The sequence below is a fragment of the Astatotilapia calliptera genome, chromosome 15 (assembly GCF_900246225.1).
Source record: "Astatotilapia calliptera chromosome 15, fAstCal1.2, whole genome shotgun sequence".
NCBI classification, from domain to species: domain Eukaryota; kingdom Metazoa; phylum Chordata; class Actinopteri; order Cichliformes; family Cichlidae; genus Astatotilapia; species Astatotilapia calliptera.
Window position 1 is genome coordinate 5,776,129 of NC_039316.1, and position 19,306 is coordinate 5,795,434.

Consider the following 19,306-nt stretch of genomic DNA (forward strand, 5'->3'; position numbering starts at 1 on the left):
ACGGCTCTTATTTTTGAAAGATGAACGCTTAATTAGAGATTGATTCATTTTAGAGGGTTGTAAAGAGCAATGAAGCAATACCGAGGTAAGAGGCACACCTCTGGCTTCTCTAACCCAGCCTCTGTGTGTGTGTGTGTGTGTGTGTGTGTGTGTGTGTGTGTGTGTGTGTGTGTGTGTGTGTGTGTGTTTTTTTTACTGTGTCGTGCACTTGTGTGGAAAACTACTCGTGCAGCTGCATGAACTCACACTGCAGTTCTCATGGCATGATTGCTCAGGATGGAAAAACTCCAAACACTCACCGGCTTAAAACAACGTGACTTTGGCTGTACTGTAAACAGCTAATTACTCTTGTGTCCTATCACTGATAAAGCCGCGGCTCATGGAGTGTTTGCTGGAGTATTACACCAGGCCGCTGTCCCCACAGCGCCGACAGGCATCACCCTGCTTTTGTGCTAACACGATGACGTTTGCAAATGTGCGTCAGTGTGCAGTTCAACGCAGGGGAGGCTGTTTTTTGTACTTTTAGGAAAGCACTGTTTCATTAAAAGTGCATGTGTTTAGCTATGCCTGTACCAAGTCAGCAGAAAGTGTGCACAGACCAACTGTATCCACTGTAGAGACTGCACCAGCACACACAGGTGAATCCACACGCTCTGAGTCAGCAGAAACAGGAGCTTAGTGACACCGCTAATGAACCCAACTGTTATTCTTCAATTTAACTCTGAAGCCAGCCAAGGAACTCCTCTCAGGACTGCTACAATTACATGTCAGCCTTCTCCTCCTTAAAGCTGTCTTTCTCCTTATCTGTCATTCACTCTGCTTCTCTGCTTTCTGCTTTATCATGCCTCAGTTCTTTGCACTGTAAAGTCTCATTGTTTGTGGGATCTTTTTTTTTTCCCCCTTCTCTCTCTCATACCATTAAAGGCACGATAAGGTATGAACTGAAGCCGGAACATAGCTGCCAGGTTATGTCATTACATACTTATCAGCTCATTCCATTTCCTAGGTGTCTATCAATCTGTCATTGAGATGGAGGTAGACAAAACTGCTCTTCCTGCAATGGCCAGGAGAGGGCACAGGAAATCAGGGAGAATTTTTTTTCTTCCAGTTCAATAGAAATAAGAGGGGGAAAACAGACTGTGAGCACTGGTTAACTGTAGGGCACTTTACATTTAAACAAATCCTCTTTTGAGGTACTGATGTGCTTCATCTATGTTTGCATCATTCATTTCTTCAGTATTTCACTCAACCACGTGTATTTATTAGGATATTCTAAAATACCACGCAGGCTACTTTAATATATCCATTTTTGCTTGTAAAATCCATTTTCTGCTAATAAGTCATTGTTGTTAACTATTTGAAGGTGTGGCTTTTATTTAATTAAATAACTGCCATGCTGTCTTCGTTATTCTTACTCAGATTGAGCCTTTTTGTCTTTACTGTGGGCTTTTTTGTTTTTGTTTTTTTTTTAATTGTCCTTAGCATCATTGTGAACGTCACAAGGGCGTCACCATCGGGCTGCTTCACCGGCTCCATAACTATATTCTCATCTTGTCTCCCCTTTCCTCCTCCCCCTCCTGCCCCCCAACAGGATGGGGGGCAGGTGACGAGAAACTGCACAGAAAATACGTCCATCGAAGAATATTTTGTCCAGGAAGTCACGACGCAAATACTTCTTTTCTTTTCCGCCGAGCTCAGGGATGCAGACCGCACCTGATATATGCGTCGCAGCGGATCACAAGCGGAAAACGTTGACCGGAGCACGCACGCACAAGGCTTACGTGTCCAGCCACACACGCTCTACTACGTCGACAAGTTGGGTGCCCTCTCATGTCTAGTCACAAGGCTGGAAAATACTTACCCCGGTACCGCATTAGAGCCCCAGTACAAAATTAAAACCTCACAAGATTATTGCGCCGGTGTGCGTTCACCGGTATTTCCCTCGCAGTAAACGATTCGGAAGGTGCCCCAAAAAGGAGTTCATTTGTTACGTAGATCTGCGCTGTAACGACCCCGTGATACGACTGTCGTATCCAAAGAGTTTTCTTTCTTCTCATTCACATGTAAAAGAAATACAAATTTGGGGGGGGGGTTACAAATAGACAGGTGTTGTGGCAAAAAAACGTGATGTCTGGTATTTGCCTTAAAAATGATTTTTAAAAATCGACTAAAAATAAAATATATTTTTTAAAAACGATTAGCGGTGTTTAAGCTGCTGTAAATGACTTGTTGCATATAAGCTATCAACCATATCTCTAAACTGATATCGAGTCATTCTGAGCCAGAGAGAGCATACCTGGCACACAGTAGGAGCTTCATTCAGGGTTTTTTGTTTTGTTTTTTTGTTTTTTGTTTGTTTGTTTTTCCAAAGTGACTTTTACATATTCTTTTTTTTTTTTTTTTTTTTACATGGAAGGCGTTTTACCGACTTTAAAATATATTTTTCAAGGCAGCTGTGGCCAAGAGGGGAAACGAAGTTTCATGAAATGTCACATAACAGTTCTACAACGATATTTTAAGGGATGGATTGGTCATAATGTAGAACAGAGGACAGATACAACAACGCAGATATAATGATATAAAACTGATCATGTGTCTATTTTATATATAACCCCTTTGTAAATCTTGCCTATTTGCCTATATGCAATATTACACATGTATAAGATCACTTTTTTTCTTTTTTGGTGGGGGCATTCTGGGCTCCTATTAGCGCAGAGCTCTATAGGACACACCTACCAGATCATTCACTTCCTTCGTACCGCGATCTCTCCACACTATACGACAGACAGAAGAGGACGCACTAAGACAAGAGCCGAGTGATGATACCGGGTTAAAGATAAATCAGCCAGAGCTAAAGAGACAAAAGTTTCTCGCCACGATTAAACTGACACCGCGGTTTTCTTTTCCACTGAACATCATCCTCGTCCACGGCTTCAAGTTTCAAATGGACAGACACTTGGAGACGCCTGGCTCAACAAGCATGGGATTATTTCTGTAATGTGGATTGCTACTCCCTTGCAAGAAAATAAAGATCTGCTGCGGAACAATGTGAGACGTTGTGCATCTTGGATTCTCGTGTTTCTGGATATCTTGAAAATAATTGGCAACAGTTGAGACAAAAAGAAGAAGTAGTTAACACGCGAAGGATTGTATCCTTGGGACCAGCATGGATTTGCTTTTACAACCTCCTGCCCTTTCAGAGAAGTTTTAGCCGGTCCTCTTGTATATTGTCGTACTTGTGAACTTCATGCTTGAGAACAAAAAGCCACATTTGGCCTGCTGATTTTATTTTTTTCTAAACAAAGATCGTCTGCCCCCTTGGATTGGATTTCAAACACCATGAACTTTATTGACAGTTTGACACTATTATTTTTGACGCTGTCAGCTGTCAAGGTGAGTGTCCCCGGACAGCAAACTGACCCATAGAGAACAAATTTAAAAGAAAAAAAAAGATCACATCTATTGAGCCATGTAGGGACTGCTCATTAATGTGTAGCTTGTCCTTGTCTTTCCTCTAGCTAGGTCACCGCTCGTGTTTAAACAAGCTCAAATGTTTTGTGGCTTTTTTTTTTTTTTTTTTTTTGAGGAGATTTAAACAGCCATTACGCAAAAGTGGCGTTGTATAAACATAACCCACACACACTCGGCGGGTGTTGCGAGCCTTTTTTTTATCCTGTAAATCTACGCTAAGTGTTTATTTCTTTTATTAAAACGCAGAAAAATCATCTTAAGTTTGGCGTTGGCTGACTGCAGGCCTGCTCTAAAAAACCACCTTGGAGATATTATTACGCTTTAAAGGCGCAGTGGCTCCATTCTGATTTAGGACTTGTGAGCAGGTTCACTACCGGCATTCTGGCTTTTTCTGCTACAAGAAGCGGCTCCAGTTCTCAAACTGGAATTCAACCCTTGATTCCAGTAGTGACCGAACGTTAGTCATCCCCCTCAAACCGAGATTAATCAGCCGATCTAGCGGCGGGATTGTAATGGCGCTTTAGTGCCCACTGTAAATCGTTTTTATATAATCATTAATCAACTGCTGGTATGGCTTTGAGCAAAGGTTTCAAGGTGAAAAAAAAATACAACCTCAGTAGGAGGCTGCGCGTTTTCCTGTAACATGATTGGACTTTCTTGTAACACCACTTTCAAAAGAGCCCATTGCTTCCTTTTGGTTTCCGGCGGCAACACAGCTCCTCTCGCGAGCATCTCAGCCCCAGCATAATAAAAGCACTAGCAGGCTGGAGTCCGGTGAAGTGTTCATTGAACTAACTGGATCACTTAATGACAGTTAGGCCTCTCAATCAACACTGGACTGCACGCGGGTGAAGGCTAAAATGCTCGTCTATAAGCCGGCATGTATCATCACTCGGTTTAAGAGCCGGTGCTGGCAGCTTGACACCCATACATTAATGTATAGTGCGCTTTTTGGGGGGGCTGGGGTCTCTCAGCCCACAAGGTTGGACCCTCTCACGCCACCAGAAGGGGGTGGGGCCTGCTAACAAACCGACCTTCTTCATTTTTTTCCTCTCCTTTCTTTCTTTTCTTTTCCCCCTCCTCCTCCTCTTTCCTCCTCCTTTCTCCTTTCATTAAGAAACAGAAAAGAGTTTCTTATCGCCAAATGCCGGCTCACTCGGCACAGGCCGTATCTCATGCAACATTGGTGAGATATTGCGTGAGTTGCGCGTGCTCCTATGTGAAAAAAAAATGGGAGAGGGAAGGGTTGTGCGCGCGCGCGTGTGTGAAGACGAGACGGCATTGTGCGTAACGAACGAATGGAAAGTTGCCAAAAAAAAAATCCTTTGTGGCCCAACTGGTGTGGTGACAGCTACCCCCCTGTGAGGGGAAAGTAGCAGGCTGAAATTCTTGCCGGCTTTAATGGCAGCGGTTATTAATCCGTGCTGCCTGGAGGCAGTGGAGCAGCACAACAATAAAGGTCTAGTAACTGAAACTAAACAGCCAATCCTGAAGTTTATGAAGTTTGGTCACGTTAATGTGGCTGAACTTAGGTCAGATGGTTTGACACGCTGTGCCTCCGATCAAACATTTGCCCATATACGACCTCCCTCACCACATATACATATAAGTTATAATTAGACTAGGAGCAGGCTGATTAAGGAATTGTATCTTCGGGTGTTTTATTTTGAAAAACTGCTACCCCTCGGATGAACAGCTGATGTTCTATAGAACCTTATTGTTATTAGTGTTAAAAGCTTATGAATATTTAAACCCTTAAAATGTGATTGCAGTCTATACCGTGTGTAGGTTGGCCTGTGATAAGAGGCATGTTTGTGTGGTTTTCATGTTTCAACAGCGATGTCATAATGTAAATATGTCTTTGGCACAACTGTGGATAAGTAAGGGGCATGGAGAGGGTTATGCTAAGTTCTTGCACAATCTACTGTAACTAACGGCGTGCTTTTTTTATTTCTTTTTTCTTGCAGAGTGCCCACATACCGAGGGAAACAGAAAGAGGTCCACATAACGGTAGGTGTCCTACAGGGCACCGTGGGAATACAGTCTGTGCTGGACTCCCTGGTTGGCTAAAAGCCAATAAAACAAAGGGCTGGTTTGAATTTCACCTTGACATTAAAGGCAAATTATTGCCTCCTAGTGGACAAAATTGTCATTTGACCCTATGGAGAGTCATCCGGGACCATGACTCTCCTTTTTTTTTTTTTTTTTTTTTTTTTTAAGCTAAAGAAAATGAGCTGTTTCATCTCTAAATCTTACCGTTGGACACGTTCATGTTGAACAGCATTCCTCCTCGTTTGAGGTTAAGCTGGTGAAATGTTATAGAGACCAGAGTCTTTTATAGAAAGGAATGTCACCCTCTTGGCCTTAAGTTTAGTTTTGCACAATCCCAGCATTGCCCAACATAAATTGGACAATCAGAAGCTGAACTTCGTGATGTTGCTCAGGCCCAGCATGTTTGGTTTGGCTTCCCAGAGGGTTCTCAGACTGGGGTTGTTTTAGGTCCAGCAATGCTCTGAGTGATGTTCTGGAGGTATTGCTGGTCTGTGTGCTAACATCTTTCTCAAGAGCAGAACTCCTGCAAAGACTCAGTGACGGGAGGTTGGTGTGTGGGGGGGAAATAGACTGAAGGTGAAAAGCACACAACAGGCTATTAGTTTACAGCTTTAGGCAATATGGATACAAAAATTGGGTGACATTCAAGACCAGAGAATATTCAGTGCAGGTGATGACGTCAGACAGCAGTGACTCCGAGTCAGGGTGCATCTACCCTAGGGGATACTTCTATAGTTAACATGGATATTTGGAAAGATGCTGAGATAATAACCTAAAAGTTTGACCTGTAGATGGCAATAGCGGTAAAGACTGCCAATGAGACTGAAGGATATCGCTGACTGACATATGAAGGGGTGGTAAATACATTTGAGGGTCACACATATGTGGATAGGGTTTGTTAACATAAAGTAACAGATAAACTGTTAATACTGTGATTTAGAGGTGAGATGGGCAAATGAACAGCTGAAAAAGTAAGCCAATATGGGTAAAAAAGTTGATACTGTTCTCTAAACGATGAATGGTAAGCTAAAAGTAATTGCACAGATTAATTGGTAAGCTGAGAGTAGTCCGGATCTAATTAGCTCAAATAAACAAGAGCTGGTGTTGATGAAGGGGTTCTTGAGTCTATCTGAGAGGCCTTTGGTGAAGCTGGAGGGTTGGTAACGTCACTCCTGAAGTGAAAAGTGAAAGGGGTTGGAAACACAACATAGAGGAGTACTTGTTAATTTCAGTGAGGAATTACATAAGTGTGTAAAAGTAGGTCAGTCCAGTCTGTATTTGATGGTAGACACCGAGCGCTACTCGATGGAATAATACAACATAAAACGTGTGTGTGCATGTTTATGTGTATAGTGTTTGTTGTGAGCCTGCCAATTTTCTTTATTCACATCTCCATTTAGGTGTGTGTGTTCAGGAGTGACTCACTTATACTATGGCTCCTCTGCCATTTTCTAACTGTGTGCACTGTTACTCTGTCTCCCAGTGATCCCTCTGATGGAGGTGTACAACAAGAGTTTGTGTCAACCTCGGGAGCTTTTGGTGGAAATTCTGCAGGAGTATCCAGATGAGGTGGAGCACATCTTCATCCCGTCATGCGTCGTTTTAACACGCTGTGCCGGCTGCTGCAACGACGAGATGCTGCAGTGCACGCCGACATCCACTTATAACGTTACAATGGAGGTCAGCAACGTTATTTGGAGCAGTAATACTTGTGTTTTTATATTGTTTTTTCTTCTTTGGCAGTTATGCCAAAGAAGGATATGTCTGTATCCTAAATATGGACACTTATTCAGTTTATTTTTGCCCAAACGTCAAGCTAAGAAGGTGCACAGGCTTTACAAGTGTCCGTCCGACCAGCCCAGGGCCCTCATGGTACTTAGCATAAAAAAGCCCCTTCAGCCTGTCCAAGTGCACATAGCTCAAAGGCTGCTTAGGTGTGACCTTTGAGCACTGAACCCTATTGTAGCATGCAAAAGCTGTGCATTTGGATCCATTCGGATCTGCCTTTTCTATTATATTACTACCCTGACTTTAACTTGAGGAACAATGAAGGACACTGGATATTTAGAAATACGACACACCAACGTGTATTTCTTATTTTTCTCTTTCTTTTACAGATTAAAAGAATTAATCCCAGGAGGCAAAAAAATGATATTTTCATGAGTTTTACAGAACACAGCGCATGCGAGTGTAGGTAAGAAACCCTGAACACACACACACACACACACACACACACACACACACACACACACACACATACTCACATCCACACAAAGCACAGCCAAACATCACTGCAGGCAAATCAACGTGCCTTTGTGGAGCAGAGTGGAAGTTGGCCAAGCACGCCATGTGAAGTTATTGTTTGAAGTTTTCATCTGACACATTCACCAGATGTGTATCACCTAAATCCATATCTTATCTTTGCTTCTTTCACTTCGCTGATTCTAAAAAGACCCGAGCAGGTTTGAACACATCACAGCAGACATTCACAATGCTGCTTACATTCATCTTGGTTCCATCGAGTACAATGCCCTCTAAAGCATTGTTTGCAATTGCGACAAGGAGATCGCTCCTCGGTCCATAGTTTAGATATAGGTCTGTGAGATAAGTGTTATAAAGTGGCATTTTGCATTTTACTGGGGCAATATGGTGCTGCAAAAACAGCACTGTATTATTGTTCGAACGATGTGCACTGCAGATTCTGTCCATCTCAGACCCTTCCCTGTGCAAATTACCCCAGCTTCTGCCATGTATGCAAAGGCTCTGCATCAGTGGAAACTAGGTATATATGGCTTCTATTCAGAGGCTTTTATTCAGTGTTATATTTAGATGTGGCCTTGTCTTAGGTTTGATGGTTCACAAGTTGTCTCTGGACCCTCTCACAGACTGCCCAGAGACAAGGTTAACTGTGACTGAAATTACCACGGATCCAGTCAGTTTGCTGTTTTGCTTTGACTGGCAGAAATAGGTGAAACAAGTAACATTATCAACATCAAATGATGTCCCTCTTGTGGCCTAGCATCAACAAACACTATATAATCACTTTTTCTTGTCACCTTTTTTGCTGTTTCTTGTTGGACATGTGTAGTTTTCCATACTCGTGACATTATGATGGCAGATTTGAGCTCTGTGTCATGAATTAGTAAACCTTGACAGAGCGTCAAGGTTTACTAATCCTCCCACGTTTCAGGAAACCCTGACAATAAAGCAAACATTGCAAGTATGAGTATTGGCCAAAGGCCGAGTTGAATAGCTCTTCTTTTTTTTTTAAACTGTATCTCACGTTGAAGCCACTTGTCCATCAAACTTCCGAATTTGGGCAAAATATCCACAGGGAATTAGTTCTGCATGTCTGCAGCAGTGACGTCCTAGTTCACCATTTACTTGAAGCTATAAACCTTTAAGACACCTTTATAAAAATTTAGATGGTGCTATGAATCCATTTAGTTCTATTTTAAAATTATGACTTAACTATTACAGGAACTGCTTTATAGCTATTAAGTCGCTGGGAAACTGATATATATATATATATATATATATATATATATATATATATATATATATATATATATATATATATATATATATATATATATATATATATACACATTGTACATTAAAGGGTTGGTTGATAGCTTTTGGTTTTGTTAAGTTTACAACCCTTCTGGGAATCATCTGCACCTAGATCTCTTTTTACATCAGTGGGTCATTGTTTATGACTGCACATCAAAAGCTACATTGTCACTGAACAATCGCTGATGGTGCTGACGCTACATTTTAGCAAATGCTCACCACTTGGACTGACTGCATTTGATGTGATTGACCAGTAGAATTCAGACATATGTAAATGAGAAAGCTTTGCCAGCATATTTATAACCTACAGGTACAGACATACCTACTCTAAAAACCTGATCAGCATGCCCCTGGTTTGGAGAGGCAGACCCCTCTGGAAAAAAGCTGCTCAGTCCTATACTTTGTGTTTTTGTGACTGGTGCTTAAAACACTTTAGCTATATGGCAGTATGAACTCTAGCTATAACCCAGTGTAAGTATTTAAAGGGTCTATCCTCCAGTATAGGGTTGGCTTTAGTACAGTTTTGTTCTTGTAACTACTCAACTTTTAAATTAAAACTAGACGTTTAGCTTGTAATTGGGTAGTTTTACTGTGTTGCTACTTGAAGTAAAGAATTTGTATCCTAATGTACAGTATATGTAAACACATATACTGTCATGCGTTCTCCATCCTGTGCAGACTTGCTGTACTACTATGTAAAGCAGAAACTTGGCAAGTGGTCTATTACCTTGCAGGAAACATTGTTTCCTAAGACTTTGGAATAACTATTGCCTCCAGATATGCCAGCAACTCCACACTGTTATTGGCTGGGAAGTGAAGCAAACCTGTCAAAATGTGTTTGTAGTTGTGTGTATGTGTTTTGTGTGGATCCATCAATGAATATAATCCAAGAACTGCAAAATTTCCCAATAAATTGAATTCACTTGCCAGTTGCAGATGCCAGATACTTGAAAAGAAACTAGATTTATCATAGGTTCTGGTAAAGGACGGTGACGCAATGTGATGTGAAAAGATTCATGTGATTCCACCCATGATGATAATAAGCCCCCAGTCCCTGATGATCTTGATAAGTATCTGTTTACCGGGATACAGTTGCATGCTGTGATCTAATGTCATGTTGTTTTGTTTCTGCCTTTCAGGTTAAAGAATGAAGTGACAGAAAAGAAAGAAAAGTGAGTACAGCGCTCTTTCTGCATGGAGATTGTGATTTGGGTGGAAAACAATAGGGACTTGAGATTTGATCTTTTTCCGGTTTTGCCTTGCCAACAAACAATCATTTGTCTGCAACTCTCAGCCTTCCCAAATTATACTATAGTCCCTTTTGAACATAAATGATGTGCCTGTTATTTTCCCACTCCCACTTCCTCCTTTTTTCTTTCTTTAATATAAAAAAAGAAAGACAAAAACACAGATAGAAAAGCCAAAAGCAATAACATGTCATCAAAACCTCAGTGAACAAGCAACATGAGATCGTCCTATAGTGAGCACAAATTAACATGCTGCTGTCAGATAATAAACATTGGGAATACCAGCTAATCCCTCTCAGGTCAATGAGTGACACTTGATGAGTTCATTGCACTTGCAAACCTGTCCTTTACACCTTTCCCACCTTTTCTATCTCATCTGCATTCGTCTCCCTCGTCTCTGCTGTGTAGATGCCACTTGACTTCTGCAACTTTGGTTTCTGACTCCTCTGATATAGATAACAGTGTTTTTGAAGATCTGTTAAACTTTTGTGTTTATAGTCCTATCTTAAGAGGGCCTCCCTTTGAATACTACAGAAGTCAGTGTGCTAAGGGTCATTAAACTCTTTAATCCTCTTTCTGTGAGTAGCCGTTGATATTTTTCCATTGTGGGGTTGTTGTTTTGGTTTTATGTCAGGTCGTCTGTCATATAGATAAGGGGTAGCTGCGTGATCTTCTTGAACTTTGCTTTAACTGTTTTTGCGAGTGTGGCTTTGGTGGGGTGTTACTTTAGGGTAACAGTTCATGTTCTTGTTTCTGATATTTTGATTCATGTTGGCTAACCTCTCTAAGGCAAGAGTCTCAAAGTCTGTTAGGATGACTCATTATGTTGAGGTTGTGAAATTAGTTAATTATCAACGTCTCTGCGGAAATTGTGTGGATTTTACATTTGAAACACGTCTGCTTCATTCTGTTACACAGACCTAGATGCTGTATTTATCAATCAGTCCTAAATGGGGCTTAGTTAGCCCCATTTATGACTTCTGCAGTCTGTGATCCAGATACATCCCTGAATCAAAATGTTATTTTTAGCCATGCTCACAGTGATAGCAATGACAGATTCTTTTCAGTTTGCCAGTCCATCCGCAGTTTTCCCTGAACTAAAAATTCTCTACAATTATTAGCGCATTTTGTACAAGAAAACAGTAATCGTTTCAATATTAATCATGACTTTGGTTATCCCCCAACTTGTTCTCTATTACATTCATGTTTAGGTGGGGAAAAAACAACTAGTGGGTGGACAGTCTTGAATGTTGCACACATCCATTGAGTGGTGATGGTCTGCAGAAAATAATTTGATCCCTTCCAATCATTCATAAAGCGCCATCAATATCACCCGCTTTGGATTATGAATACGTATTTGCAAAACTAACAACATACCACCACCAGCCGCGGCTGGGCATAGTGCTAATTGGCAAATGTTATCATGCTAATACACTAAACCAAGGCTAAATAGCCTTTTACCTAGCTACACATCAACATGTTAGCATTGTCATTGTGAGCAAGTTACCATGCTGATGTTGCATTTAGCTCAAAGCACTGCTGTGCTAAAGTTAAACCTAAATGTGCTGCTAGCATGGCTGCAGCCTTCCTTCCCAGTCATTTTCATAAAATGAAATTTGGTTTGCCCATCAATAAGGTAGCTAGGTGTCAAGTGCAGAGTGGACACATGTGGAAAGAGACGTGTAAAATAAGGAAAGATTCAGTCAAATGAGAATCCAATTCTAATAATAGTCTAAAAATCTAAAATTCTTTGACAGACTGCACTACCAACAGCAGCAAAACCTTCAAGAAAAACATCTGTCATACTAAAAAGAGGGCAACTTTATTTTTAAGGTCACCCACTGAACATAAGTTTAAAAAAAGCACCTATGTGACTGAATAATGGAGTAACATCAGGTTATGTGCTTTGATATGACCTGAGGTCACAGGACTATACAGCTCTGTGAAAAATGAAGTTTTCACGGGACTTTATACGGTCCTGTGAAAAACTAAGTACACCCTTTTTGCTTCCACAATGATTAAAAGAGTAAATAGCAGCCAAGCACTGATAATGAAATGTACTTGGTTAACTGATAATAATTTAATCGAGTACATTTGCTGATTATCAATTAATTGATAATCGATTAATTAATATCTCTTTAAAAGTAAAGTTTTGGCAGTTTTCTGGTCTGGAACATTCAGCTGTGTGTTAACACAATGCCACAATCTTCCCAGGAGTGGACGTCCGAGTCAGCTCAACCCAAGGTCTGACCCTGCAATGCTCAGAGAAACTACAGACTCTACAGGCCTCAGTTAGCATGTTAAATGTATGGCTTGTTTGGAAGGCTGCCAGGAAAAAGCATCTTCACTCTAAAAAGACAATGGCAGCACGGCTTAGGTCTGCAAAGTTGCATCTGAACAAACCACAAGACTTCTGGAACGATGTCCTTTGGACAGATGAGACCAAAGTGGAGACGTTTGGCCATAATGCACAGCACCACATTTGGGGAAAACAAGCACAACATATCGGCAAAAGCATCTTATATCGACTATCAGCCACAGTGGTAGAGGGATGATAATTTGGGTTTGTTTTCTAGCCAAAGGACCTGGGCACCTTGCAGTCATTGAGTCGGCCATGAACACCTCTATATACCAAAGTATTCTAGAGACCGTGTGAGGCCATCTGTCCGACAACCAAAGCTTGGTCCTAACTGGGTCATACAACAAGTCAAATCTCCAACAGAATGGCTTTAAAAGGAAAGGTGCTGCAATGGCCTAGTCAGACCTCAACTTGATCGAAATCCTGTGGAGGGGCATTGGAGCTGTGCATAAATGAATTCCCGCAAACATGGATGAACTGGAGAATCGCTGTGAAGAAAAGTGGACCAAAATTTCTCCAGAACGATGTGTGAGACTGAAAGTCTTACAGAAAATAACCGCTTTAAGATATTGCTGCTAAAAATTGTTCGACAAGCTCTTGTATCATGGGGTGCACTTAGTTTTTACCAGGACTACATAGAGTCCTGTTAAAACTTTCTTTTTCACATCACTGTGAGTCTGACACTGCAGTTGTATCACGTCTTCTGTGCATGATACAATTGCAACACTTCTATTTATTTCTTATTCCTCCTAATATTTATAATATTTTGTATTTTTTCTTACTTAGAAAGTAGAATTAATGTACTGTATATATGCTAGCCATAAATACCAATAGATACTTGTAATCATGTTTTTGCTGTTACGTCTAACTAACAAAAAGTTTCCAGCATAATTAAATATACCTTGTGCAGCGGAATTATATCTGACTCAGCTCGTTATAAATAATGCATATGAAATCCAGCCTATACACCAGGTGCATGCTTTGTAAGCACACACTGGCCTGTTCTCATTGTGCTGCAGTTTGTAACAAGTCGAGTCAGTGATAAAGAGTTGGCCCGAATAGACTAAAAGATGTGGTTTTGGTAAAGTCCAATTTTTTTTGTATTCAGATCATCTGGGAAACTTCCACCCACCATAACCTACAAAGAACAATATGCTTTCACTCTCTGCAGAGTCATTGTACTTATTATTTAAACATATATACATATCTTTTGAGCCCAGTTTTGGGCAGTGAAGGAACTTAGTCTCGGAATATGCGATATTAATCATATTCACACAGTGAGCTGCTTTACTCTGGCTGTTTTTTGAGAAAGAGGATATAAGTTGTTGTCTTGCTTTCTAAAAGCGTTATTTGTAGGTCATTTAACTCATGATGGAGTTACTTTCTCACTACGCTCATTCATTTCACATCATATCTCATCGTATTAATTGGGTCCAGAGAGCCTTGTGTGAAGTTAGAATCCCATATAAGCCAATCAGTAACAAAAATTAAAACTCTTAGCTAATAAAATGATATACATATTTTTTTAAAAACCAAAAACATTGCGATCAATTCATGTTGGCTTAAGCAATTATCATTCAGAGATTTAAGCACGTCACTCTCATCAGTCTCTCAGGCATCTCTCTGCCTTGTTCTCCTGTCTCTCTTGCAGAAAATCCCGGACAGGCAAGAATAAAGGCCAAAAGAGAAAACGAAAGAAAAACCCTGAAAATACAATTCATGATGCGTATGTCAGCTCTGCCTTCTCCACCTACCTGCACCTGAGTGTTGCGCTTCTTATAATTAAGCTAATCTGGGAGGAGTTATTTTGCCCCTTTTAATTTGTACCATTTAATTTGCTTATCGGCCCTATCGATTAGCATGTTGCTTCCGTGTGGTGTCCAAACTTTGTCTTGTCATCCATGTCCTAAATATTCAGAATCTTAGACTGTATATAAAAGACATACACAGTTTTTAGGTTTCAGGAACTTCCACTGTGGAAGTTTTTCAAACCTGTATTCTTTCTTCTGGCCAGCAGGGGAATTTTTAGCTATCCAGCTTCTTAGTCAGATCCGTTCCTCGCTCGTTTGAACAAACCGCGATGGCAAAAAAGAAGTCTTTGCTAACGAATGGGTAATTCATATTGGCTGTGTCCACCTTTTATCTACAGTCTATGTTCAGGATATTAGACTATGCCCTGTTTGCCGATGTGTTTTGCGAAGGTAGCTTCAGTTAAATTTTGAGTGATAACTAGGGGGTACTTCAGACCACATACCAACTTGCAAGGAATAAACATTAACCTCAAAATCTCCAACTAATCTCCTAGTAATATAACCGAGGCAATGGTTGACTGATGTTCGAGACGAGATACAGCATTGTATCATAAAACCGACAAAAACCTAGGGTTCAAATTGGCTGTGGCTTCTTGTCAGATAGCTCTTTTTATTATTGATAATGTCCACGTTTAAAGGAGTTCAAATAAACAGATCTTAGATCAGCTGCTAGCTGTAACATGAACCTCCTGTCTACTGACACTGATCTCAGATCCACCAGCATGGCTTTGCCAACCGGCTCATACTGTTCTGGTATCTGTGCTGGGATCACCAGGGTTGTAATCATAGTCCCGTCTTCAGTGTTGAGTCTGTGCTGCTTTGCTGTGTCTCGTACCCGTCTCCTTTCCCCACTTTGTTCTTTTCATCTTTACAAACAGTTTTTTGTTTGGTTTTTTTGCTGTCCTGTGCTTAATGCTGGTACTTTTCATGTTATGTGAAGATATGAGTGATGCTATCTATTGCTTTTTTTTTCAGCAAATTGTTTAGCAAGGACTGTTTTTTTATTTCTTTGTTTGCCTGCTTTTGTGTCTGAAACCATAAAAAACTAATATTTTATTCAAAAGTAATATAACGAGATCATGTTTCTTCAGTGTTCATACTGTGAAGAGATTCCTGTCTGTATTTTCACTTGTAATTTGTATATTAAGATGTCAATGAAGTATCTGGGGCTTCACACCTGCTGAGAATTGTAATTCAGATGACTTTCAGCCTTTGTTTTGATTTCATGTCTCTCTGTGGGAAACCTAGTCCTCGGCTTTCCTTCAATAAAATGAAATCTTTCCTAACAGTGCATCAAACAGACCCTCGAGTCTTCTTTATCACGAGTTTAGAGTGACAGTGAGAAGTGCGCTGTCACTGACCCGCACTTTAAAGCCATATATTGCTTTGTGATGCATGAACTGGTCTCGAGCTTCGCTAACTGCATGTCTAACACATATCGTTCATTCAGGAGAGGTCGAATCAGCTAGGCAAGGATGGGGGTAGGGAGCAGGTTTATTTCTACTGCTTGACTTTCTGCCTGCTCTGAGGGATCCTGTGAGCAATACTATACAACTGTCACATGCACAAATTGGCAGTGGCTCGGAGGAGCAAACTGGAGCATATGAAAGGGTTGACCCAAGGGTGACCTTTCTTATGGGTGATAACGGTGCACTGTGATAATCTGCCTTTCCTTCTTCCTCCCCATCTCCTTGTGTTGTCTGTCCAGTGTTTGTGAGCCGTGTTGTGATCAGTGCTCAGAGAGGAGAAAGCGTTTGTTTGTACAGGACCCTGCAACCTGCCGGTGCTCCTGCAAACACACAGACGAATACTGTAAAGAACGCCAGCTAGAGCTCAACGAGAGGACCTGCAAGTAAGTAACATCGGCAAAGTGGTTCACCCATTTGTTGGACTAAACGGAAAACCTGTGTGGAATTTATAGTAATGCAACCAACTTAAGATCCAAATATAGTTCGGTCAGATGACATCGGTAGCAAACAGGCTCTAGTCACAACATCCCTGTTAGACTCCACTATGGAGGCTTTTGCAGGTTCTCTTCATATTCAGTCGCGTGACTACTATAGCTTCTAGTACAACTATAAACTACTGTAATCTAATGTACTAGCACTGGAACATGGTTTGCATACAAAATTGTATGCTGTTTCTTGTAGTCTTACAGTCTTTTAAATGCAAAAACAGTACATAAAATCATAGACTGCATTTATAGCAACTGAGATGCCAGTAACCGGTTTGCGTACTACCAATTTGAAGGTTCAAGTGAGGAATTTTGGGTCATTTGAGGAACTGCAGTTTCTGGATAAATATATGTTGAACTGGCAAAGTCTGCAGTCTGCAGAAATTTGTTTCAATGCCCTTTTCATTGTTTTAAACTATGATTATTTCAAAAAGCTGCATCCCTGCTTGCCCAGGACCAAGCGGCAAATTGACTTAATTATTAATTCACTAGCTGGGACCACACCCTTATGTAGATGTGACAGCATATGGGGTTTGGGGTAGGCCTACTGGGCCAGACAGATCCCCAGATAGTACTGAGAGGTGAATGAATCGGAACAGCTTATAGTACAGTAGGGCATAGATGGAGAACTGGAAGGGGAGTTTATGAGATAAGTTATCTCCAAATAAATGCCACCTTGCCTGCATTTGTGTGAGCAAGACAAAAGAATTAAAAATAGGCTGATTTTGCTGTTCCCTATAACCTATAATTCCCTATAACCGAAACGTAACAACATTTATTGCGCTTATGATCATTTCTCTTTCTTCTTGTTTAGATGTGACAAGCCAAGAAGATGAGAGAAGTGGGGGCACCAGATGTACAAGATGAAGGAATATATTAGAGATACTTCACAGCACGCACTTTTTGACCTTTGAACTGTAAGCTCTTCTTTTCTGTGGAAAGCATTCCCCATGGACCGAAACAGAACAAAAAGAAGGACTGAACTGAAATTTCCTCCCACTGTATATCTGTGTGTACATAGACCACATTTAAAGAGAGAAAAAAAAGAATATACAGAATTGTTGCTGCTACTGTAATAACTAAGCCCATGATTCGTCTAAAAGCAAAATAGGAGCTATGTGGTTTTGCATTTCTAGCAGGCTTGCAGTGCAGGTGTAGTCTTATCGTCAGATCATTGTGTACAATTACTCCACTGGATACGAGTCTACTGTGGTTGTGTTTCAATCATAACATGCGAAACCTCTCAATCTAATATATATTTAACTGCTAAAACAGCAGGCAGGACTGAAGAGGACGTGGGTGTCTTTTTTTTTTTTTTTAAGCGATGGATGGACCTTTCTCAGACGACGTTTTGCCTTTTTTCTCCTCGTGATATCACTTCCTTCCCTCTGAAGACTTTGCAGCACTGACCTGTGCTTACATGGGTCACGTCTGTGATCAGAGGAGACTCTGAAGTGCCATATACTTTTAAAGGGATACTGGTCATCAATATAGAGTTTGTATGTATTGCTATGTCCTACAAGAAAACCACTGTATGATTGATTCCATTTGAAAACTGTGCCTCACGAAAGAGTACTGCTTTTTAAATTATTTTTGTTTGCATTGTTTCAGGAGTCTGTCAACTGTCGACGTAGTTTTCTTCAATGTTGAACTCAATACAGAATCCAGTGATTATACAGCTTCTCTAAACCTGTACATAGTTAATATCTCTCTCTAATAGTTCATTCTAGATAATTTATGTTATAGAGTATTTTTCAGTATTCAGTCTACCCATATTTAATTTGGTCTATTTATGTATGCAGTGTTATGTACCTGTGGCTGTCCTATCTCCCCATGTGTAAGGTCACTGATGGCTACTCTCGTTTCTACGAAGCAAAATAAGCAACAACAAAAAAATCATAAATGATTTTAACATTCCCAAATAGATCATTTGTACTGATAACACCTCCTCCTTTTCAACCCGTCTCATCTAAGGGCGTGGGTACTCTGTAGAATTTCAACTTGTGTGTGTGTGTGTGTGTGTGTGTGTGTGTGTGTGTGAGAGTTAATGTCTATATGAGTGATTGAATGGGATACATCTGTGTGAAGTAAGTATTTAAGTATTTAAGTAAGTAGCGGACGTTTGTTTTGTACACGGCCCAAGATGCAAATATAAAAAACTACTGCTCGCAGCTCAGTATACAATACTACAACACTACCACCGTTTTCAAATCTGGATAACAATCTGCATCTTTCTGCCATCAATCTTAGAGCCCTAATTATTAGATCCCTTTGTCTCTTCTTCACTATTAACATGTTTTCTTTGTCTGTGTAAACAGTAAAGCATATTTATTTTCAAATCATATTGTTTTATAAAAAATAAGAAAAGGGTTGCTGTGTTGTGAATGCTGTGTTTTTCGGAAATTTAATTGGGCAGCGGTGTTCTTCTGTTTTTGTGCGGCAAAGTGACATTCGCACATCTAATAATAATGAAAGAAAGCCGAAGAGACGAATAAGAAACTCCTGCACATAAATATATATATTTTTTATGAGAGAACGATATTCAGTTCAATGAATAAAATGCCACCTTAAAGCACCATGCAATATCTTCATTTGTTAAATCTGAGTATAGACGGCTGCAGTGGGGAAGTAATTATTCAATTCACTGCTGAATTTGTAAGTTGTGCTCACTTCCAAAGAAATGAACAGTCTCTAATATTTAATGGTAGAGAGAGTTTCTTGTAGTTGGTCACCAGCTTTGTACACGTCTAAGGAGGGATGTTGGCCCATTCCTCTTTACAGAAACTCTCTAAGCTTCAGCTCCCACCACATTTTTTTCTGGCTGGGCCATTCCACAACT

General features: G+C 40.5%; 1 protein-coding gene across 2 annotated transcripts; it reads left to right on the forward strand.

The window, feature by feature from the left end:
* Nucleotides 1-2,681: 2,681 nt before the first annotated feature.
* On the forward strand, nucleotides 2,682-19,045 carry vegfab (vascular endothelial growth factor Ab). Of its 2 annotated transcripts, XM_026194506.1 has the most exons (8): nucleotides 2,682-3,393; nucleotides 5,439-5,481; nucleotides 7,007-7,203; nucleotides 7,641-7,717; nucleotides 10,236-10,268; nucleotides 14,354-14,428; nucleotides 16,222-16,365; nucleotides 17,282-19,045. In XM_026194506.1, exons 1-8 carry the CDS (start codon nucleotides 3,340-3,342, stop codon nucleotides 17,301-17,303), a joined length of 645 nt encoding a protein of 214 aa, XP_026050291.1. In that variant the 5' UTR covers nucleotides 2,682-3,339; the 3' UTR covers nucleotides 17,304-19,045. The 2 variants fall into 2 exon arrangements, with proteins under 2 accessions (XP_026050291.1, XP_026050292.1); XM_026194507.1 differs by lacking the exon at nucleotides 14,354-14,428 and having other exon boundaries at nucleotides 2,705-3,393.
* Nucleotides 19,046-19,306: the final 261 nt, after the last annotated feature.